The sequence below is a fragment of the Numenius arquata genome, chromosome 10 (assembly GCF_964106895.1).
Source record: "Numenius arquata chromosome 10, bNumArq3.hap1.1, whole genome shotgun sequence".
Taxonomy (NCBI): Eukaryota; Metazoa; Chordata; class Aves; order Charadriiformes; family Scolopacidae; genus Numenius; species Numenius arquata.
In genome coordinates, this window is record NC_133585.1 from 14,126,205 (window position 1) to 14,151,415 (window position 25,211).

A 25,211-nucleotide genomic window follows, 5' to 3' on the forward strand; every position below is an offset into this window, starting at 1 on the left:
TATCTGCAAATAAGCCTGGCTTATGAAAAGGTGACTTGTCTTTTCATAGTATTTTACAGAAGTCCAGCAAATTTCCAAAGCTTTCTCCTTTAAACAACAACTCGCATCCATCCCCTTCTATTAGTCAAATGTACACTGAGGTTCCCAAGAAATCCAAACAGGAAAAAAGAAACACACACTAATAAGCACATCTCCTCAGATTATGGTACAGAATACACAGAAAACATAGCAGTTTCCCACTAAATACAGGAAAGAAAACCCTGACTCACAATTTATTTTATGCTTGATCTATAGTCTAAGTCATAAGCAAGCAATGCCAGAATTTAAAGATAAGAAAAAGACTTACCTCAGCTTCTATTAAAAAAACCCAAACATTTGATGGGATTCTTCTGGGTTCTGATGCCTAGTCTGATGCAAGTCTTTCCACTTGCACTTTGATGTTAGACAACAGTCAGAACAGTTCCTCCCCCAGGCTGCTATGTACATCTAGCCACTAAACTTAAATCCCATTCCTCTCTCATTTCCCAGATACTGGAATTGTGAAATAGAAAAGCATCCCAGAAGAGAAGTGATTCAGAATTTTAGGCAAAGCAAAGGAGACTACAGGCAAAACAGGAGACTCAGGAGTGGAAAAATATGAGCAGCTGAAATAAAGCAGCCTACAAACCAGAACAAAATAATGAATGTTCTTCAGAGATCCTGATGAATTTCTGCAATTGCTGCTACACGCTTTATGAAGTTCTGACCCTAACTGCACTGGAAAACCTGGTTGGATGGGTTTGTTTGTTTTCCCTTTTTTTTTTTTTTTTAAGAAGGCTACTATGAGGATATTAAGGCCAGAATTTTCTATTGCTACGAAGAGACCTCAACCTTAGAATAAACAATCATGTGAACACTTGCTTCTGCCAGAAAAGGACAAGAAGTATTTCTAAACTATTACTGCACAGTAGTTTTAGGCCAACAGTCAAATATTCCAGCTGTTTTCCCAAGTATACATTAATATCCAAAACAGCTACTGCTTTAAAAAGTCTTTTCTGCTGTAGAAACAGATAGAGGAAAGATCCATTTTTATCCATACAGCTGGAGCCTTTGAGCACTTCCAAGAAGAGATGATTGTTGCTGTGTCCCACCTAGCATTGCCCATTGTCTCATACAAACTCAGAGCTCCACATCATGAGCAAACCTAGAATCACATACTTCAAGTATCAATGCAAACAAAAGGTTTTAGCAGCAGTCTCCTCTTCTAGCCTAGCAGCCAGAAAGAGATTATGAATGAGCAGTTCTGACATGCACTAGTCTTTTTGAAAGTATTCACATCAATAAAACCCAAACCAAAAAGAGTCTTATGTGCTGGATTACACTAAACCAACAAGGATTGCCAGTGAAAGGTTTAAAGGACCTCTCTTCTGTGCATGTGCCTACACGTTATGCGCTGTCACTGTAACAGAGCAAGAGACATGCACAACATGACTACCTAGCCAGCCATGGTACTTTCTCACCAAGAACATATATTATAATGGATCAGCAAGTGAACAACAGAGTACTGGACAACAAGAGAAACCTGGTGAAAATAAACACTAATAGAGCGACTCGGCTTCAAAACCTGGAAGTATACATTCATAGTTGCAGGGTCAAAGCATATAGAAACTTCGAGGCCAAGGCAGAAGGGGATTACTCAAAGACAACAGTAAACAAAACCAGCAAAGTATTATGAAGGTTCATCAAAACAATTGATGTGAAAGGCTTTGGGATGACAAACTGGAACAATACCCAAATGGAAGGCAAAGAATATCTCTCAGCGTAGAAGTAAAGAACAGATGTAGCAAAGAACAAGAACATGCAAGAATGTGCTCCCAGGTGAACGGATTTTTTTCTTGTCATTTTACCAGAGACGAGAATGAATTTGTACACACAATTCGGAAGCAAATTAATCTCATCACTGCGTACTATTCCAATACCAAGGAGAAAAAAAAAAAATCATCTTTTACTGTACGCTACCTACTGTTGCAGGGCATGGAACAGCACCCATGAACTAGGAGGAGTTGTGTTATGCTGAGGAACTGGACCTCAGGGGCCAGAATCCTTTACAGACATTGTCATCCATATTCAGGCTTTGTAGTTCACTTGCTTGTCTTTTACTTCTCAGCATCTGCAAACAACCTTTCCAGTTCGAAAAACCAAATCATGTGTCAAGATAAACTTGTCATCTAACCCCTTCACCCTCAAAATCTTAAAGAAATTCAGTATTTAGTATTACAGAAACAATGCTGCAAAGCCTGTGAGACAATTCTGGCAATGGATGCTTGCATTTTTCTTCTATGTAAGCTTTGTCCATCAACATTAATTTCTTCAGGTAATTTCATGTTCAATACCTTCTTCAAGGTTTTAGGGTTGTTATCGCACTCCTGCCTCAAGAAAATAGAGCCAATTGTCTCCCCTTTCTATTGCAAGTAATATTTCATGCCATCGGGTTCCAGATCAACAATAATTTCACGCCAAGGCTTCTTTTACATTTACACTTCTATTAAGCCATGCAAGGAAGCATACAAATGCATGTTAGCAGAAGAACTATTAAATCGTGAAGTTGAGGTCTGATTATTAGAACTGGAACTCAGCTACAACAGCAAGACTATTGTCCCCCTTTAAGAAATCCCACATGAAGGAGCTCATATCAACTGCTGTTTGTTTACAGAAAGCCTCCATGTAACTTACAAATATGCAAAGAAGACATTCAAAACCTTTCTGCACAAAACTTTTCAGCTATCCTTTACAAATAAAAGTTCTTGAAAAGCAGTCTGTTCTGAAAATTTGTCAATATTTCATGAATATTCCTAATTCCTATATAATTTTTCATGAGAAACTTTACATGTAAAGATAAAAATGAGGTGTTTATAGCGTGCCTCTAAAGAGCATAGGCCTACACACATACGTATGTGTATTATCCATATGTATGTGTATACAAATATCCACACAAATACATCCACTCAACCATGAATACAGTAGAGGTCCTTTTTTTTTTTTTTAATTATATTCTCTTAACCCGAATTTCCTCATGACAAAAGAAAGTGTCTTTTTGAACAGAACTACTGAATAACTTAGAAGAAATATACTTCAACCTGACCAAAAGAGACCATTGAGCTAAATGACTACTTTTACCTGAGACACCAACTCACATACCCCATCTTCTCTAATATCTTTGTCTTATCAATTAATAACACAGGTTGCTCAAGCTAAAGCTTCTGTAGTTAGCAACTGACTTTCAGTAGTTACTAATTTGTTTCTGAATTTATGTGGAAAATGATAGGGAAAAAAAAAGGAACGTGGAAGCAACAACAGCCACTAATGAATGCAGGAAAACATCAAATGAACATCACAGATAGGAAATTAAAACTTATGAAAAAGAAACAATACAAGAGCTCAAAAGCTCCAGAGTAACAGGAAAAAAGAAACAAATGGGATAAACATTTGTTAATGATAAAGAAATCACACATACTTTCTGGAACAGAGGTGTCGGAACAAACTAAAAGCTACCTAAGGTTATGATCTTTTTTATATTGGATTCTTATCAGCCAGAAGATGGTTAGAAAGCATGGTCTCAACAGGATAAAGCTGTTTGCTAGCAGCTGGTGAACATGCAGTGTGGTGGTTATTCCTATCCTAGCACTATACATTTAAAAGAGTAATTTTAGAACAAAAGCTAGGGTGATTAATCTTTACCACAGTCTTACATCAAGGCAGGGTAAACAAAGAAACAAAAAAATCTAACCCATTTTAAACCTTTTAAAGAAATCTCTTTGGATTCCCTAGCTGGAGTAGTAGCTTCAAGATCCAAAGACTATTTGCTGGTGGCTAACAAAAGTCCTATCATTCAAAGGTAATTCCTTATTATTATATAATATCAAATGTGTTGTCCCTCCCCTATCTTAAATATTCTATTAGTGTTCCATGAAGAATGTAAGTTTTATATAATGGAAGCAAACGCGGTCCATGCAACAACATATGAGAATGAAGATGTCCTTTGTCAAAGTGATTTTCACCCAATAATTTTTCGAATGAGCCAAGTTCTTCAAATACATGATAAAATTAGATTATTTTTTCAATTTTATTAGAAACTATTAACTTTTGTTTCTACATTTATGGACTGAAATTTAGAATATACTGTTGCGTTTCTCAATAAATGTGAGAATATCAACAATGACACTTTAACCAGGAAAAAAACCAAACACAGATACCTATTACTTTAAAGTCAGGATATAGGAAAATATGTTATGTATGACTAGATATACAGCTTGGACTGACTGTAGTTTAAATAGTGCAAAGGGTGATTATTTTAAGAGGAGATTTCTAAAATTTAAGTACTTATTTTAAAATAAATGCTTCTTAAAAATGTTTAAATAAGAGGGTTGCAAAAGAATGTAAGGAATGCACAGTAGGAAGGATACCACTCGCATACAACACAGAATCTCTTAAAAAAAGGCCAACTTGTCCGACAGCAAAAGTAACAGAACTGGGGAACGAGATGCAGAAAATTATAACCAAGGACTGGCACGTTTTACTCACAGAACTCCTCCTCCAGGAGGTTTGTGTAAATTTATCAGCATATGTGCACTTTGTCCCTGTAGGTTTCTGAGTGTCTTTCTGGCAGTTACATCTAGTGGTCTTAATCACCCCAAAAAAGAGAAAAAGAAAGGAGAATTTGTTAGAAAATAGCTAAGCTTCTCAAAAAGCACAGTCAAGGCTCAGCGTTCAAATATCACGTGTTACCTGACACCATAGCACAATACAATTAAGTTGTAGAAACTAGCATTTACTGTGCTGCACAACTGCTTCTTTTCTCAAAGTATGTTTAGAAATAATCTATAATAAATGTTAACCTTTGGAAACATTTTTTGATTCACTTAAATTTCTGAAGCACCTCATTCTTTAACTTTCAATGATAACAAATATAAATTTTAGCCATCTTTACAGTAGAGTTTCATAGCTGCAACTAAGTTTTCAGTTACTACAGTAATTAGGTACACAACCTAGCAAGGAAGAATAGATTTCCTTGAAGAAATCTTTGAAGGCTGACAGTAAGAATGAAAAACCAACACTTATTGCAAAATACTAACAGACAAGACAATTTGCTTCGTTATGCTGTGATCTGGAATTCTGTTTAAGAATCAGAGCAGAAAGCCAAATCTTAACCTCTCATTTTTGTTTTAGAGGGAAGGATCACATGCTAGACAGGGAGAGGATGAAGACCACACATCAGTTTCAGTGCAAGTATGTACAAAAGCACATCCTGAACATTCCATTAGAGATTATAGTCACAAAAGACTGTCTCCAGCCATGATAAATAAATATGGTGTGCACCTCTCAGCACGTCAATTATCCTACCTTTAAGACCTTGCTGTGGCTTGAAGACGCTGGGCTATTTTACAAGAATTGTCACAACAGGTAAGTTTACCAGAGCCAAATGCAGAGATATGCATGGCAAAATCTAAAGTTAACTTAGAACAAGAGCAAAAGCAAAAAGGCGTATGTAACTTTTGTCTGAAGACTTATGTGTCTACTCAAACCTGATTTATGGTGAAAGTGCCACCATAACTTTTATTCATTTGGCCAATTTAATCTTACTATTCAACATGCTTTGATTTTGGGGTTTTGTTTGTTTGTTGTTTGTTTGTTTTTTTTTTAAAAAGAATCAACTTTAAATGCTACCTTGCTCAGCTTTAAATTCTATGGTGGAATTCTTTATTAAACTAGTGGACAGCAGGAGAAAGGAGGAGGGAAAAAAACAACAAAAAAAGCTTCAAGCAGAATGATAAGCCAAATACTTGTTAATTCTAAAAATACTTTAAGCATAAAGTGCCTCATCTTTGCTCATTGTTATTTTTGAACAGCTTCTAGAATTAGGTTCAAAGTGTTTGTTTTGGAAATGAAATATATTTAACAATCATATAAACATCCCTGCTTAGTACTAGACATACAAATCACAACCGGCCTACAGAATTAAAGATACCAGGTGTAGAGCTGCAAACACACTAGAACACATAGACTCGGTCTGCTAAGTGAACCTTTACAGACCCATCAGTCAGGTGGGTCTAATAAGAACCCAAATCTACATTTGTTATAATGAAACTGTAGGAAAAAAACCCTAAGACGTCTAGCCCTCTTAAAGCATTCATAAGAATTACCTATTGAAGTTACATTCTGCAGTGCACACTTCGGATTTTGTTAAACATTTAGCGTTATACTTACAAGTTGATGCTCTAATTGGTTGATTGTTTCATCCTTTTTCTTGAGTTCATCTTTAAGCTGCCTGATCTCATTCAGCAGATCATCCATCTGTAACAGAAAACCTCTTATTTCCCACCATTCTATAAAGGGCTACATAATATAAATCAAGACCTCTACAGGACAGATTACATCAGATGTTCATGGAGAACTGGCAGTAGCACACGCTTTCTGTCTCTTATTCACATGGCAAGATGGGCCACAGACACACAAACTAAAGAGTGAAGAAACTCAACTAGAAGTCTCTAAGAGACAGCTGAGCTGACCCACTAAATTTTCAGGGTATGTAAGTAAATCAACTGCATATTTGATGCAATAATTAATCTGTTGTACAAGCAACTGATTTAATACAGAGGAACATCCTTAGCCATCAAATACTACCTATACTCCTCTTTAAGCTTCAGCATTTCTTGTTGTTGGGTAAGTGAACTGCTATTTAAAACTCATTAACATAAAATGATACAAACAAGAAAAAAATCATTTAGAAACATAAGCATAACTACATTTACTGAAACCAAACAGCACGACTGATTTGAATAAATCCTACTAAAAACTGAAGACCAAAAAAATTGGTAAATATGCAAGAGTGACTTTTTTTAAAAATAATTCTTCATCACAAGGTAATTTTAATGTATTTTGTAACTGCTGTTACAGCTAGGCCATAAATTAAGGGGCGTATTTCCATTTAATAGCATACATCTACTATTTCAGTTTCACTGAAGATGTTATTAGTTATTGCTTTAGGACAACACCTGGACTGATTTGTTTTGCAATTTTTCAAACCATATGCCGATATCAATTAAAGAAGGGACAATTCAAAACGTCAGTTAAACCTAGAACTTTGTTATGAAGTTAAAAAGCAATGCTTTTTCCTCTAGGAATTAAGACTAAGATTCTGAGATTTTGAGAGAAGTGACTGTAGAAGGACAAGCACAACAAATACATCAGACAACAATTAAAGAGAAAAGAAGGCATAAATGTTAACACTGCAGAAACCAGTGCTGCTAAAGGATGATACATATTGTTTTACAGCTTTGGCAAACCTCTTAAACCCTGAAACCAGGGTTTGGACAGACAATCTTCAAACAGAAAAAAGATTGTAAGTGTTCTTCCTTTTCAAGAAGTATTTATAATTTCATTATATATTCAGCAAGTATGGTTCCCCACCCTTAAGTGCAGGAATAGAGATCTTTCTGTACTGATTTTACAAGAAGAGCTTCAAGCAATGCTATAAAACCTTACCACTGTAGAAAGCACAACATTACAAGTTTGTGATCATAAAGGATGATCCTTTTTGGAATATCCATTGTGGTTGCTTCTGCCTTTAATACCCATTCTAAAACAATAACATCTTTGACTTTGTAAGGTTCATGTTTTTCAGTTACGTCTGCAATAGCTACATTATTTCAGGGAAAACTTACTTTAGATGAAAGATATTTTAAAGTGAACAATAAATGTAATGAAACAGAGCACGTAATTGAGTAAGTATGGTATGATTATACTTCAAAGCAAAAATTGTCTTTTCAAATTCTAAGACTTATTAAGCAGGCAGAAAATTTCTGAAAGAAGTTATTCTACAGCTGTTAATTCCCATATGACTGCTACAAATACCTAAAGACAAAGTTATTTTAATTATTTAAACCATGCTAGCATTTGTAAGTATGGTTTTTAAAAGGCCAAATAAACCTTTCCATTTTAACAAAACTGAAAAGATAAAGTACATAAACATTTGCTAGGTTTGCGTTTCAATAGATGAAAGCAGCAAGAAGCACTACTTCACAGTGACAAAGAAGTTTTGGGTTTGTGTTTTTAACCACAAACAGGTTTGTATCTCTTAGAGTAAATCAGTGTTACTCACCTTAAAAGTTGACTCAGGTTCTTGTGGTTCTGGACTTGATGGAACCGAGAGCGACACGTCCTGGAGCGACACATTTTCATCATTCTATAAGAGAACAAAAACAAGAACAAAAGCTCAAACTACTTGCTGAAACAATTCCCTTGCAACCTAGCTTTCAAGGATGGAGTCACATCACCTTTCTGCCAAACCTGTTACATTGTCTGACCTCTCTCACTGTGAATTTGCCTCTCGTGACAAAACCTCACACAGCCATTATGTGCAACACTCTAAACCTGTGGCACTCAACCCTGTGTTCTTGTGATACGTTCTCAGGTTTGTGCCATGATGTGTCCAATCTCAGTGTGACACAAATCCCCAGTACAATTGCAACACAGTTATTTTATGGCTACAGAAAACCATAACCCCTGTTCCCTTGTTGAAAAAATATAGAATCATAGAATCTTATGATAATATTCCTTCCTTACTCCCCTTTCTGTTCATCTCCTCCATCCATTACCTTCTTAAAGAAAAAAATAAATTAATCTACTTTACAGTAGTTCCCCTATATTTTTTAGGGTTCTTAGGGATGAGTTTCTTTAGCAATGACCTCAGTGCCTAAGACTGCATTTGCAGAATGTAATGGCAGGATGTCTCAAAACCTATCTAAAACCACTATGGCTGAGCCAGCAATTCCCCAAAACCACTAGAGTAGAACCAGAGCTCAAATATGCTAAAGATCAATTAAAAAACCCACAACAGACCTATTTATGTTCTTTATGTCCATGAGGTATCTTTTTTTGGGTTTTAATCCATAAGAAATAATTATTATACATTAACTAAATTGCAGTGAAACATCAAGGAGATTGTCCAGATGCAAAAAGGCTGATGAACTTTTAACAATTCAATTTTTGCTTCTTCCTAGAGTCACTGATTACTTGCAGCCAAAATGCGCACAATCATCATCAAACTTAAAGATAAAAATACTAATTACCACAGTTCCAAACTACTTTTACCATACCAGTTAAATGTAATTTCCATTACCTAGATGTAATTTTATACCTTGCAGTTTTGTGGTGCTGTTTTGTTGGTGCTTTTTTTTTTGGTTGTTTTTTTTTTCCCTTTGGTTTTGTTGCTGGTTTGTTTTGTTTTTTTTTAAACACTTAGCTTTTTTTTTTAAGTGACTATTACTTGTGAGAGCAGTCAGATTTCAAGACTGCTCACTCCTTAACATAGCAGATACCTAAGCTTACACTGTCCAACACGCAGTTGTACTCAATTCACAAGCAGTTGCTGTCCCTTCTGGGCAGATGGCCAGCAAGTGGAAGGCTGAGGAAGCAGCAGTTTACAGTCTGCATTATGACCAAGTTCTAATACAGTGTTTTGAAATACTTTGCACAATAATATAATAAAGAAGCAAGAGCTATTTAATCCAAAACATTTCTGAAATGCTAGAGGAAATGAGCAGCAATTAACAGATTTCATCAACATTTGTTGTTTTAAACAACTATACAAATATATACTTTCACAAGACATGGCACATCAGACGGTCACAGTTATAAATATGAAGGAGTAATCATGGGAATGGAAAAACAGAAAACAAGACAAGCTATTACAAGCAAAGTATCCTGCGTGGCTTTTAAAAGTTCTATCACCGATATCTCTGGTATACCTTTTACTTTCACTAAAATGCATATAAGTGAAGCAATACAACATTCTACAACAGCGGATTATGATCTAATTGCAAAGAAAGTTAGAATATCACATGTATCAAGTAGTCCAGCCCTATGCCATACCTGATTAATATTCACTAGGAAAGCAAGAACTAAGTTAATTTGCATCAATTCCCTTACCACTGTCTTAATTGTCTTAATACATATAGTGAACACATTGTGCAACCAAAAAAAGATATTACGTTCTAACAGAGTCAGTGGGAACTTAACGCATCCCATTATAAACATATGCTAGGATTAACGTATCAACCTTTTCTTGTTTTGCTTTTTCTTGCTCAATATATTGCTAAAATGAGATGGAGGAAGGAGAAAAATCAGCAAAATAAGGCTATTCATGAATAACAAAAAAAAAAGCAACAAAAAAGGGATTAGAATTAGCAAAAAGACAATAGAATTAGCAAAACAGATGGTACTCTATATCCACATGCTATTTATGGTAGCCCAGGAGTCATATGCTACAGTATCAAATTCTGGAAACCTGGAGAGAACATACAATTTTAACCTTTAGGTAAAATTACAATAAACTTTATAAAGCTTATCATTACATTGCAATAGGCAATACAAAAAGTTGCTAGCTCTTGGTTTTTATCTGACTAACATTTCTACAATAGTAGAAAACATTATTTATTATAATAAAATCACGTCTCTGGAGCAGTTGGGCCAGTCTCATTTGTGCCAAGATACCGATCTCAAAGCTTAAAGACAATAGTTGGTTTTATTATGCTAACACATTTTAAATCCTATCATAAAAATTAAACCATTAGAAGCAAATGCATTTTCAGCAATTATCTTGCAGTTCCCTGACAGCATAAGCTGTCTTTTAATATGTAGGATTTTAAAAGAACTAATGGCATACTAATAATTTCATCTTGAGAATTCTTTCAACATTCCAGCATCTCCAGTTCATGAAGAAGTTGAAAAATGCTGAACAAACGTTTCTAAAGTTTATGAAAGTTTATTAAAGTTTTATCAAGGTCTAGCCTTTGATTCCCAATTCAAAGTTTCTTTGGTACAAGTTACTGATTTGAATAGTCTCACAGCACTTGTATAAAGATGGAAACAGAAAAGTCATTAAGTGTCCATCAGGTAGAGGGTGCTATTTACCTGCTGAGTACTTCACATCTTGAGTGTAGTTTCATTCAAATATCGCTACAAATGAGTGTCATACAGTTTCCACTACACACTGTCAAAGCCTGTTATAATGACAGTCCAGCAGCTAATCAACTGTTTAAACTTAATAGCAAATAGAACTGGCTAATTTTGTTTTTTTATTTCTTTGGTTATATTTCTTTCAAGCACAGTTAAATCACTGAGGTGAAGCATTTTGTGGCTAAAGAAGTAACAACTGTAAGTGCAATTTATACAACTTAAAACATGACAAAGAAATCTTTGTTTCATTAATTAAATCTATTTCTTCCTTGTCTTCAGGCTTCTTATAACAAAGATAAATCTCTCTTACAGATCGTACCAGATGCAGAATGAAAAGAACACAAAGAATACGTACTTCAAAAGTACACAAGCAATTGACTAATCTAAAGCCTCAGCAAAAATGTTTTGGTGCATTTAACAATTTTGCACTATAGACTTTTTCTCATTCATACCTCTTCATACAGATGGCCTAGTCATATCTGATAAGTTACAAAGAAGATTCCTGCTTGAAAAATAGAATCTTTTCCATTCACGAAAGGTAAGTTGAAAAGAAAAATTTTTAATAAAACTTGCCTCCCCCATAGATAAGGGCTTCACAGACCTCAGTTCTGCGAACCGCTTCGTGTTTCAGCCCTCCTTAAAAGTAAGTGCTTATTTGAGATAAGACAGGGTGGTTTTGAATCATTGCTGTGCCAGTCTTGAGAAAGAGTTAATACAGAGGATGGTCAATCCTTGCCTAGATCAAAGGCTCCAGGGCACCAGAAATAGTATAATTCTTATTTAAATAAGGATGTTCCTACACATTAGCTTTGTAGCCTCAACCTAGCAAGTTTAGAGCAGCAGCAAGAAATTAATTAAGGAGGAGGAAGAAGGAAGAAGTTTTTAAGATCAGAAGAAAACTTATTTACTATTACGCATGTAAATGAAATACCTTAGTCAATGTTTAAGAGGAATTAGCATTTAGATGTCAATTATTACTAGAGTTAGACTTCTAAAGCATATTCTTCTTACAATAGAAAGTTAGTGCTCCAGTTAAGCATTAACTGAGAACATTCACCAGTAGTTCAACATCTCCCTGTAAATAATTACAACTGCGTTTAGTACAAGAAGAATGTACATTTTTCACTCCATATAAGATAGTATATTACTAGCAAAATCAGAGAATGTTATACTTGCTACAGTGAAAATCAAAAAAAACCTCTGCATAAGATAGACTCCTGTTCCTGATTCCACTGTCTGAAGATCCATCAAGACCATGGTATGTGAGGAGGCAGCAGACATGTACTGCCAGTATCCTTACCCTGATCACACAGAGTTCAGAGAAGGCAAGACTACTCAAATAGCTACTTTTTTTTTCCCCCCCTCAAGCAGAACGGAGAACACAACACCAAACGTGTGTTGCTGCAGCTATGCTGCTAGTAATATTCAAGCTAATATATATACGGTTACATGAGCTACAGTCACAGCAATGAATCCAGTATAGCACATTAAGTCTCCATAGGAATCTGCTAGGTATACATTCATTACATGCTATGCTCTACAGTAAGCCACGCTACAGTTGATTAGATAATTGTATAAAATTGAATTTAATTACCATATCTTACTATGTTACTATAACTGCTCCTGTGAGACCTCATGCCTAAGACCTGACTATAGCCCTATTTCTACCTATCCAAATGAAATAATATTGCTAAAAGTCATAACTGGAAAAAGGGAACGTTTATACATTTAAATGTATAATGTAGCTGAAGCAAATATACAAGAACTTCTGCTTCCTTTACTAAAGCTAGTGTTTGAAAGGAGCTGACTTTGTATCTTGCTTCTTTACATTTTCTAAGAAAAGGCCTGTTATATGACCCAGACTGAGATCAAGTCTGGGTGGGATTTTTTTTTTTTTTTTTTTCATTTCTGTTAGTATAAAGCTCAATATTTTCAGGAAAAGTTTAACACTTAAAAGAAATGAAAAAATGTTTCATACAAGTTTTACTCTAATTGTTTAGCAAATAAAGGTAGTAAAAGTCTAAAGCTTTCCCCTCTGTAGCAGGTTAATTTACTTTTACATTACTATTCATATTGTTTGATTACAAAGCTGGAATACACACAAGAAAGTAGAATACACATTCAAAAATCCAGTGATAAGTTTTGGAAACAGCAAATCAAAACGGGGGGTGGTTATGTCAGGAAAATATAGAGAAGTATGTTCAATAAAGTTTGAAGGGAAAAATAATACTTGCTTTTACAAAAATCGCTATTACAGGGAGGGAGAGAAGATCAAGCCTTTTGCAAGAGAAGCAGCAAACTCTTAAAAACATACATACTAGGAGTAACTGTTTCTTCTGTGAGTTTAAGTTTTTTTTAAATAAAAAAAAAAACAACCACAACTATATGAGCTACTTGAGACTAGGTTTGTGTTCTGTAACTTTTATAAAAGTCTATTATAAACTAGATTAAGATTTAAAATACAATATTCTGCAGGGCCACACACTATTTGGCTACGAACTACACATACACAGATCATCTATCTAGTTGTTTAATTGGCCATGTGTTAAAGGCATTAAAAGGTCTGGATAAGAAGTTCCCTGCTATCTCATGTACTTATTGCATGCCTGAGGCTGTTGGGAGGCACAGTTTACACAGCACACTACTCAGACGTTGGGTTCTAAGAACACACCTTCCCTCTCTGACATGACATTATTTTTCTTAGAATTGTATTTCTGATTTTGTCAGTGGCAAAACATCTCCAGTATTCTCAGTTACCATAGGCAGCAAATGCTTTCATTTCTAAAAGGCACAGTCATACCCTTGAATTAGCCCCAAGGCTGATTTGCTTTCTGTTTTGCTGTGTTTTGTTTTGGTGTCTTACTTTTAGGCCACAAACTTATTTCCATTACATTATCATGTTAGAAAAGAACAGCAGTAAATCTAGTATTAAAGAGAACATCACACAGATACTTTTGAATGCTAATCTGTATATGTCTCCATAGAAAAGTCTCATGAACTTTTTTTTTTTGAAGTATCAAAGGAAATTTTGTATCTGAAATACCATGCTTCTGCCGACTCATCCGGAGTTTACCAATTCCCACAATTTGCCAAGTTTTGAGGTGAAATAAAAAAAGCTCCTTAAAAGCTTTATGACAATTCAGTGATTACATACTAAAAAGGTTCAATTTGAGCACTTCCAACAGAGACGACCCAGTAGGATTTGCTAAGCTTCTTGTCAAAACACACAGAAAAAATGAAAACAGTAAGGAAAAAGCCTTAAGAAAAAGCTATTAGCATTGATGTGCTGAATGCAAGTTTGATCTATGGGATTTTAATATTTTTTAATTTTTTTTTTTTAGTTCCAGCTTTTTAGGGTCTTACTAAATAAAAGCTTCTCTTCATATCTATTGTTTTTTGTTTTGTTTTTTTATTGTACCATTATTTCCTCAGAGAAGCAGAATAAAAATATTAAATATTTTTTGCAGACAGTAAAGTGATAAAAAGGCAGAAAAAGCACAAAAGAGCAATAAAAAGTGCATGCTTTCTTGTACACTATAATTCAATGTATAAAGGCAGTGACAATAACCTAATAAGGCCAAAGAGAACATTAGCCCATCTAGGCTCACTCTCCAATATACTTCACTGCTTTTTTCCATTTAAACAGCTCACCTGGTGCAGTAACCTCTTCAGTTTCAATAACTGAGTTTTTACAGCTGTGCAGTCTTGGACCATGTGCCGAAGGGTCATTTCATCAAGCATCACAGTATTCTCCGATAAGCCCACAAGTTGTCTGGGAGTCTGGTAAAAATTCGGTGCTCCATAGCTTTCAAAGTGACCAACAGGAGATTCTAGGTAGTTTGATCCCCTAAAAAAAAAAGGATGAACAAATGAAAAAAAAAAAACCCACACAGTGATGACAAACTAGAGCTAGAGAGCATTTAGTAAAAAGAAAGTGTTGTGTAACATGGGCTATATTCATATACTATGGCATACAGCAAAAAATAACTAAATCAGAAAATGTCAATACTATTTCACTTAAATGCTGGACTTTCCTTCTTGCTTGCATAAATCTCTTGCAGACTAACCACTACAGTACCCTAAAATCAGTTCTCTCACCAGGATTTCTATAAACTGTCATTCAAACCAGCCTACAAGAACTAGAGGATTACACTTAATTTAAAAAACAAATTAATACGTAAAAAGCTGTCCAAACTTACAAAATGCAAGTATTAAGGCAGTGCAATGTTTTTCCTTGGAACACATACAGTAATTTAGTCAAGTATCTACAATATCATATAAACGCAAGCACAAATATTTGGACTAAAAATCGTGACAGAAACAAGTTTTGAGAAGAAATTATTTTAAATCTCAGTGGTGCTCCCACTCAGTTATGCTAATTATAGAACTATTCTGAAAATCTCTTGTACTCAGTATCACTTGAGACCTTTTAGTGCCGGAAAAGACTTCTCATCACAGTATTTTAATTGTTTGGGAGAAGAGAGACAAGTCTTTTACCTGTTCAAATCATTTTTACCATGGATATAGTGATCAGTATGGCCAAGATGATAGTGATCCTGTGTATTCCATCGCTGCTGTGGTGCTCTTTTCCAGAATCCTTCCTGATGTTGCCTAGCATTTCTGTCTTGTCTATCATAACGGCTCATATTTTCACATTCCTCTACAGAGAGCATAAAGTAAAAAAAAAATTACAAAATTTGTTCATAAGACCTTGTAAATAAAATATTTACTATGTGCTGGTAACAGATGCAGAGTAAAATCAGTGGGATTTTTTTTTTTTTTTTTTTTTTTTAATTGATCCAAAGAAGTATACATTTTAGAACTGTGAAGCAGATTTCTGTTATGGTGTCACATTTTTCCTAGCATATAAACTTGTTACAAGAATAAAAGTAACCTGTAACAGAAACTACAGAATTCAGCTTTAACAGCACTTCCGGTTTAAGTAGAACATCATTTGGAGAAGGTAGAGCTACGGGGAAGAAAAACTCAAAAGTAACATTTTCCTGTCTTACTGAGAGTATCTTCAGGCCTTTAGAAAAAGTTTAAACACACAAAGACGACATTTTAGAAAATGCCAGTACTTCATTCCAAAACAGAACAGTTTCATTACTTACTGTAAATATCTATCTCATCCTGTTCATCTCGTTTGTTTTTAAACTTGACACACATTTAATCTTTATTTACCTGGACAACAAGCATGATTAAAAACAAGCAAACAAAATAATCTCTTTAAAACACTAGCTTTTGCAAAGCAAAGCAGATTCCACAAACTTCTTAAGGGAACAAAAGCTATATTTGGCAACAGCTTGTAAACCACTAGAAACAAAGCCAAAACAACTGCTATCCGTGCAGACACAGAAAAAAAAGTCATAAACTGCTATTCTGCCATCACACTTTCTCCTTCACTTACCCCAGGAGTTTTTTTCCTCACATTGTCAGTCCTTTGCTAGGAGAATATCTCTACACAAGAGAACATTGTTTTATTCAGCTGCCTACATAGTTGCGCATAAGACGCTCATAAACAGGCCTTCCTTCCTGCTTAGTTCCCAGCCTGCGTGTTGTTGGGAAGTGAGCCCAGTTTTACCCTGTGATTTAAAACTGCCATCCTCACTCACTGCATACTTGTTGAGCTAGAACTGTTTCTATAAATAGTGTCCAAGCGGCATCCCAGACTCCAAAGTGAAACAAGGAGAGTTTCTGTCGACCTGGAAAGTCTTAAGAGGCTGACATCAGTGAAGCCACATATAATTACAAAAACAAGTGTTGGCAAAAAGTACTGTTAAATATTTTAACAAATACTGATATCTACAATTCAGTTTTTATCACCTAGTTCAATAACAAAAATTTAAGAAAATAAACTTGTTCACCTGAAGTAACAGAAGGTTTATTTTCCTTTAGAGGGATCCTTCTACAGCTCGTAACACATGAAAATTCAAGTGGGTCTATTCAAAATAAGTTCTCGATAAATTGATAAGTGATTTCATTATGATGATTTTCAGCTTTGGAAAATGAAATTGAGACACTGAGTAAAGACACATGGATAGTCACAACGAAAAAATTTTGCTTTTTCAGGTAGTCGTGTTTACTTCAGGGAAAGCCTGGAGGTAGCTTTTGAATTCTTCTTCTCAGGCCCTCTTTCCTAAAAATTCAGTGATTTCAAGATAAGAAGTGATTATAGCACAGATACTCAGTTTATACCACATTAATTTTATATGGAAACCCAACTTTAAAAAATACCAAAAATAATAGTAATTAGCTAATATTGATCTCAAACAGTAAGTTTCTCTCTCTGAATCAGCAGCTTACACAGCAGATTGTTGTAGTCGCAAAACATATTCCAGCTACACAAACATTATTGATACTTAGCAGTATAAGTGCAAGTAGCTTCACGTTTATTATATTGATTCATTTAAGAAAGCAGTGAATTAAAAATCTTATTTCATTTTTGTCTAGATTAAATGTCAAACTATTTATGATTTTGTGGCAAACACCTTTAAAACACATGTATTTTTAACAGTTTTTAAATTAATAATTTGAGATGGAGTTACTGATGCAGATGCAGTGCATGTTTTATAAACAAGGAAAGTTATGAGAAATTGATCTACCCTTTAAAATTGTTTCTTAGTTTTTTCCCCAACAGAATTAGAATTACCCTTTTTGAAAGAATATCCTCCAGGTTTGGATTGTCATCCATTCTGGAAAATTCAAAAAAGTAAGGAACAAAAATTGTACACCTATCTGGGCTGAAATGTTGAATACTAGCACTATTGTCAATAAGCACATTTCACACAAGTACTTTGGAAAACTTATTCTGAGATTGAAAAGATTAAGTACTGCACTTCATATGTGCACACTATTAAACATCACATGCCACCACTGTGGTAGATGGAAGACTATGTATTTATTCACTGTTTATTTGGCTTCACATCTAATGTACATGCAGGAGTCTTCACCCAAAGAATTCAAAAGTACTCTCAAAAAACTGAATTTCCTTCAGCAGGCAGCTGAACAGTACACAAAATAAGGAAAGCCTTTTTTCTTTCTGTGCCTGTTTGTACAGGGTAGGGCATTACAGAGCTCCACATTCAATGTTTCTGTTCATATGAAGATAAAGTTAGCCTTCATTGAAGCTAATTTTTGAAGCTAAAGCTAATATCCATATTCACATGACAGTGAAAATTCTTATGAGTTGCCCAGGAATGACCAAATGCCTCAAACTTTTCCAGGCTGAGATGTGAGAAAGTGTGGTAATGATTTGGCTTACCTGGTTCATTTTAGTCTGGATTCGTGTTATTTTAGTGGCATCTATGTACTACTATCCTCCCTGTGAAAAGTTTCCCAGCATCCTCACTGGCAACAAGAGTGCATAAAAGACATCTTGAAAAAACACATCTTAAACCTTAAGGCTTGTGTTACCCTGAACTGTATATTAGGAGATAATTTTTCTTCTACAAAATGACAGTATCTCAAAACAAATTACATCATCATTCACCAAAGCTGAAAAATGCTGTTTCAAGATTTTCCAATATAGTTGAAGCATGGACCTGAAGGACTAAAAAGTTTGAAACTTATTCTACTAAAATAATTTAAGGAAACAAACAGTGCACAACAAGGCTGCATTTTTTTTACAAGAGGCAGTAAATTTCTAGCTTTAGAATACTTCAAATGCAAGATTTGTATTTGAGGGAACAGAAAAATCACACTTCCAATATTTTAGAAAAGGAGGAGTTGTTACTTAAAGAAAAAACAATTTGAAGAGTGCATTGGCTTATTAAAGCAGAAATCAAAACAGTGCAACTCAAATCTCTTAAGCCCATACTGCAGTTGCACAATAAGACTGCTTGGCTGAATTACTAACCTTTGTCATGAGGTGGGTCCTCAGGCAGGTCCACATCAAGCATGAGATCATCATCTTCAAGATCACACGAGTCGAGATTATTCAAGATATCCTGCAAGAAAGAAAGTGTGAGATATAGCTGCTCTCATAATATTTCTTTTACCCTACTGTCATGAAAAGTTTATTTCAAAGCTTTGTTACATCTACACTGTACACATCCACCGTTATCAGCAGCCTCCTCTCTTTAGAGGCCAAGATCAACCTTACTTGAGACCATCTATTCAAACAACAATCATCACGCCTCTAGTAACACAATACAATAACAGTGCTAGATGAAACAAAGATAGATTTAAACATTTTTCTGCATGACTCCTATGGAATACTCCCAAAATTTTAATTTTCATTAATATCCTGCCTTGTCCCCAGTTGGAAGCATTTTAAAACTACATCCCTTTGCTCACTTAGAATTCAAAGACAGCTTTGTGAAGAGATGATGTTAGATCACCTTATCTTAGCTCTCACATCGTACTATTGCAATATCATTGAAAGGAAGAGGAGGGAATGTGTGCTATATTGACTTTTTGGTGCAACAAAAGAGAACATACTACTATCACCGCTAAGCTCTGCTGCCTTTTGCCTTTAAGATGGTGGTTCATACAAAGCTGTTTCTAGAGGGAAACATGTCATGTTGTATGAGTATACTAATAGCACTAAGAAAAATGTAATAAAGTGTTAGCACTAAATGGAATTACACGTATTATAGATATATTCAGTCAGATATATTAAAGCAAAAGGACTGTAATGTGGGCAAATCAAGTCAGTGTTAAAAAGACAGAAACTGACCCCTCTTCCTTTAAGAACACCAACAGCAGGAAAATCTCAAGAGGTAAAGGCTGTAGAACATTCAGCTTCCCAAGCAGTCACATGCTGCTAGCACCATGCTACTGAAAAGCCACATCAGGCAACAAAATGTAGTACTTGATCTGAGAACCCAGACTTCGTTTTACTTCATTATTCAAAGAAAGCTAAATTTATTAATACCAAGTCGTCATGACATAAAGTAGGTCTAAGGAAACCGTTAATGGTCATACAGCTCTAACTCGTGAGCTCTGCTTTCCCATATCCCACAAATAGAAGCCATAGCTTTAGGGACCAAGATCAGACTCTGGCACTTCACATCTGCCCCTTTTCTATGAGCAGAAATGCAGATTTTTCTTCAGTTTCACAGCTACACCTAAAGATGATTCACGAGACCAATACTGAAAAATTTACCAAGTACTAAGTAAAATAAGTGTTTTACTAATTATTTCTTACTGGATAAAGTGATCATTAAATACTCAAGTGAATACTTGCATACAGACTATGAATACAGTGCAAAACAATATTCAATTGGAAAGCTATCCCTTCGCTGGCCACCATTTGCTTTATCAGAGATGTGTAAGTGAAGAGGAAGAACATTATTAGGCATTTAGCTAAACTTGCTTCAACTGTTCTTTAGCAGTCTTCCTTTAGCGTTCACTGTATTTTATTACAAAGCATGAAGAGCTAAGTATATTTTAAGGTTGTTTGTTGTTTTTTTTTTTGGAAACAGAACATTAAACACTACATTTCTGCAGGGGAAGTTATTTATTGACTTAGGAGGGAGAGTATAAGATGAAAACAGTTAATATGCACTTTCCAAAACACAAGCCATATAAAGGAAAGATTGAATACTCGAGGCAGAACCACCTGTTTTTGTTATATTTCCAACTCCTACCTGAATTATTTTGTTTACATATAGTATTCTAAGTATTTCCAGGGAAAAAAAAAAAAAAAAAAAAACAGAAAAACCTACATATCAGGGCATTGTGTATAATAATAACAACCAACTTCACAGAGAAATGGAAGCCATTTAAAGGAAATGTGGATTTAACATTTGGGAGGACGAAACTGCTTGTATATATTTACTTTGTTTTGTTTCTATTAATTTACATTTTTCCAGGAACTATAAGATTTTTAAATAACATGTATTTTTTAAACAACTCTGCAAAATGTAGGTGTGTTTGTGAGCCAGCTTTGGTTTGTTAGTTGATAAATTGTTTCTATGCCATGCTTTGATCTTCCAAATTAGTATGAAAAAGCCTTATTTTATTCTACTGCAAGAAACATAATGAGCACGAAAAATGTATTACAAACAGTGGCCACAAATACATAAGGAAGTTGAAAACAATTGTCACTGCTGTGCAAAAGCATTAAAAAAGCACAATATAAAAATGTAGTATGTCAGAGTGCTAACTAAGAAACCTAGATAAGCCACTTCACTATCTTTGTATCAGAACTTCAGAAGTCTAATGATATTGTCAGAGAAGGTCACCATTTGGGATGCCCAACATACTTTTCTGTCAACAGCATATTTATTACGTTTCCCTAATTATACATTCCTGCACCATGCTGACGCAACTCCATGCTAGAAAACACAACTCTGAATATGAAGCCTTTGTAATAGCTGGGCCATGTGAGAGTTCACTTTGAGGATTTCCCAGTGCTATCTACTTGGGAAACATAATATCAAAGTAGATGCCAGCAATGTCATCTTGAAATACCTGTAAGATAAAGCTCAGGTTCCATCGTTGCATTAGTCCATATAGAACCTATATTTACTGACCTCCATTGTTACTCTTACTACTGTATAATGAACTGAAGCTCATTACACAGTACATGCCAGTAACACTGTTAATAATGTGTACTTAACAGACATCATCATGATGAAATGATTCTGGGCAACAAACTCAATGAGAACAGGAAATAAAGTTCTTTGAAGGTGCATCAACTACAACCCTACAGAATATTATGTTTCAGCAATTATTAAAAGTTACAGTAAGAGAAGAATCCTATTTTATTTGTATAGCTAAAAAGAATAATGCATATTAAAAGGGGCACGTAAGTTCACAAGGCTGATTTAGCACTAGATTTTCAAGGTGGTACAACCTAGAACGATATTAAGTCAAACTAAAATGCTGTCCCCAAGCTCTCCCTCCAGAAAGCTTTTCAGCTGAACACAGGCAGTAGTGCTTTGTTCTCTTGATGCAATACTACAGGAAAAGCATTAGGTGAGAAACAGATGATCTAGGACTACTGGTATAAGAACTGAATAAACTGAGAAGCCCAACAGCAGGGAACACTCACGTTGCGTAAGTAGATGGGAAAAGACTAAAAACAAAGGCAAGGGTAAGGCCGACAAATGGTTACACCACGTTTAGCAAGTTTACTTCAATGTTCTACAAATTCTTTCTGTAGTGATTGCCCTCAGGTGCTATGTCTTACCAAAGGTTAATCAAGCATACACTTACAGCTCGCCTACAACAGCTTGGGTTTTTTGCCTGATTTGTTGGATGCATAAAGTTCATAATTTCTTTCTCAAGAAATGTAAAAATATTAAGTTCTTAAGATCAATGCTTTGAAGACTGGGGTACCATACAGCACCTACTGTTGCTGAAGCTGAACAAGTTCAATATAAATTCATGTCCATCATAATGAACTGGAGTAGCAAAATATTCTTTTTAAAAGAGATCAATTTCTAAAAATTCCTCATGCTATATACATCATAAGCTTCCACTGAAGAGCAGTATTTTTCAGTCCACCAACTTAAGTTCAATTTAGCTTAACAGCTGGACCTAGGGAAGAGGCTTGACTGTCAGCTTTTCCATTTCTTGAGCTAAGTATATAATGCAAATCAAAATAAATTACAATGTGCCCAAATTAGAAGAAGGATAGAGGTCGAAGTTTCGTTTCCTCCCTATGAAACGCAAAAGATTTAGACCAGTGAAAGCTTATGACACAATGTATATTACACTGGAATTAAAAAAAAAAAAAAAGGCAGAAGTCAGGCACTGGGTTTAGCACAGAAATATTCCAGATAAGCAACCCTCAACCAAATCATTTTGGAGAGCGTTCAGAGAACCGAGAAGAACCTGAGCTCAAACTACCAGTTCAGTACCCGTGCCAAAGTATGCTGTCTTGCTTGGAAAGCAATTGCACTGAGGTAGTCATGAGCTGCTGGTGAATATTAGCAGCAATGTTTTACCTTCTCCCACAGTTCAAGATCTCAGACTCATTCATTTGTTCTACTTTTAGAAAGCAGGCTGTTAAAGGAAAATAACTAATTATTTTTGTTACACATTTAGTAAGTTAGGTCTTGCTTCTAATAATAATCATGTACTTCTGAAGTCAGTGGAAAAAGTAAATGCTCACATGCACTTTAAGTATTCCATAGTGATTACCTGAATCAAACACACATACAAATTTATTCAGTTTAATTTGCTCTACATTTTGATTCTTTTAAGCCTATATGCACAGTTTCTTTGATCTTTTACTTTCTTGCTCAAAAAAGACCACATGAGCAATGCACTATCATTTAATACAAAAGATTACAACTCCGTAAAAGTATCAAGAAAAATAATATTAAAGGATGGATATCATCACTTTGGGGAGAAAAATGAAACTATATAAAGCACACCTACAAACTCAAAGTTTGGCAGTAAAAGATCACGTCATCTACAGCATCAGTATGTAAATAACTTTCTGGCATGCCTAGCTTTGATGTTAGTATTGACATAATATTTTCCCAGGTTACTGACAATGCATTTATAGAAACTTTATCTGACATTAAGGTAATTAATTTAGTAAAAACTTTACTGTTAAAACCGGTGGGATATTATGAAAGGTAAATGCTAGGCTATTTATAGCATATATTTCCAAAGTTGTTTACTTAAAGAACATGGCAGTAATAACAGGTCACTTTGTTGAATGACAGTACATTATAGCACATTCCATTATTTAGTTATACTTTAATCTCTTTGTAAAAACGTACAATCAGTAGGTTAGAATCAGACTTCAGACGTGTAGTTAGTCATTCTTACAGTACCATGCTGTATTTCTCTTGATGAAAATGTATTACAGCAAGTATCGGTACAGAATAGAGTACCTTAGTTAGAAGGGACCTACAATAATCATCTAGTCCAACTGCCTGACCAATTCAGGCGTGACCAAAAGTTAAAGCAGGTTATTAAGGGCATTGTCCAAACGCCTCTCAAACACTGACAGGCTTGGGGCATCAACCACCTCCCTAGGAAACCCGTTCCAGTGCGTGACCAGTAAAGAAATGCTTCCTTATGTCCAGTCTGAACCTCCCCTGACACAGGGGAACCATTCCCATGTGTCTTATCACTGGATACCAGGGAGAAGAGAAGAGCACTCTAATGACCACAATGAAATCAAGGCTAGTTTATGACTACCATTACTTGAAGGTGTTTACTTTGAACGTCATTAGTCTTTATGGCCAAATTTTAGGCTCAATTTTTCTGTATCTACCTGAAGCTGATTTCAGGTTTTCAGTAAGAGAGTAAACAGTTTCTCAGAAATTGTTGAAAGATGAAGCAAAGTAATTTGTCCGTGTAAAGCTTATTCTTCAGTTTTTATGTTGAAAAGATCTCATGGACACAAACTGGAAGAAAGCTTGACATTTAGATTTCTCTGACAGTTCTCTGAAGCTGAAAGCCTAGCTTGGGCCAAATCTGGGCATGGATAACAAACTTAGAAGCTACTGAGAAAGTATTTAACATATTAGAACAATTTAAGCAGTGGCTTAAAGAATGACATTTAATCCATCCTAAAAATAATAATAAAAATTCCATCAGAACCTCTAAGATACCATAATTACTTTTAGAGGTCTTTTGGATAATTACTATGAGAAAAAAACATTTTAAACATACAATCTTACATGAAAACAAATAAGCCTCAGAAAAACTAGTATCGCTCTATTACAACATACTTATCTGTAGACTTAGAAAAGCAGTTGTCAAAGTCACTAAATCATTTAAAGCAGACACATGTTCTTGTGACATTCCACACAAAAAAAATAGGAAGAAAAAGTCAAACATCCTGGTCAAATCTCACCTTTATTCTTTTTCTACTTCCAAAAGAGACTCTATTTAAATAAAACCTTTGGTGTCTATGTTAGCATGACAACGAAGCCACGATTTAACATGTTTAACATGGGTCTGATGCTATGGCAATGAATGTATTACTACAAATTTACCAACGCTTATTTAGCCTAATACCACACAGGATAAAAGAGTAATCAAAGTAACTTCTCTTGGGGGGAATAATAATAAAAAAAAACCCCTCTTGAAACAGAGGACACAGGGGTTGACAATGGGATAGAAAGCTCAATTTCTAGTCCAATAGTTAAGGCTGTTAAGACGTGCTTGATAGTTTCAAGCCAGTTATTCAGTTGATTCACCCAGCAGCATGAACCTTTATGCTTGCAGCATCAAAAGGACAGAACCTCGTACCCTTGTACCAAAAGCACAATCCAGCATACCCTTCTAATGCACAAGAG

General features: G+C 35.0%; 1 protein-coding gene across 3 annotated transcripts in view; it reads right to left on the reverse strand.

The window, feature by feature from the left end:
* Window positions 1-25,211, reverse strand: part of CCSER2 (coiled-coil serine rich protein 2) — a 68,823-nt gene that overhangs the window by 13,425 nt on the left and 30,187 nt on the right. For 2 of the 3 annotated variants that reach the window (XM_074154308.1, XM_074154307.1), the window contains exons 4-9: window positions 18,854-18,944; window positions 15,493-15,655; window positions 14,647-14,842; window positions 8,138-8,221; window positions 6,244-6,330; window positions 4,561-4,659 (exon numbers count right to left, since the gene is read on the reverse strand). In XM_074154308.1, coding sequence (XP_074010409.1) covers window positions 4,561-4,659; window positions 6,244-6,330; window positions 8,138-8,221; window positions 14,647-14,842; window positions 15,493-15,655; window positions 18,854-18,944 — 720 coding nt within the window. Of the gene's footprint in view, window positions 1-4,560; window positions 4,660-6,243; window positions 6,331-8,137; window positions 8,222-14,646; window positions 14,843-15,492; window positions 15,656-16,405; window positions 16,549-18,853; window positions 18,945-25,211 lie in introns of those variants that run through there. The other variant, XM_074154309.1, reaches the window with a different exon arrangement.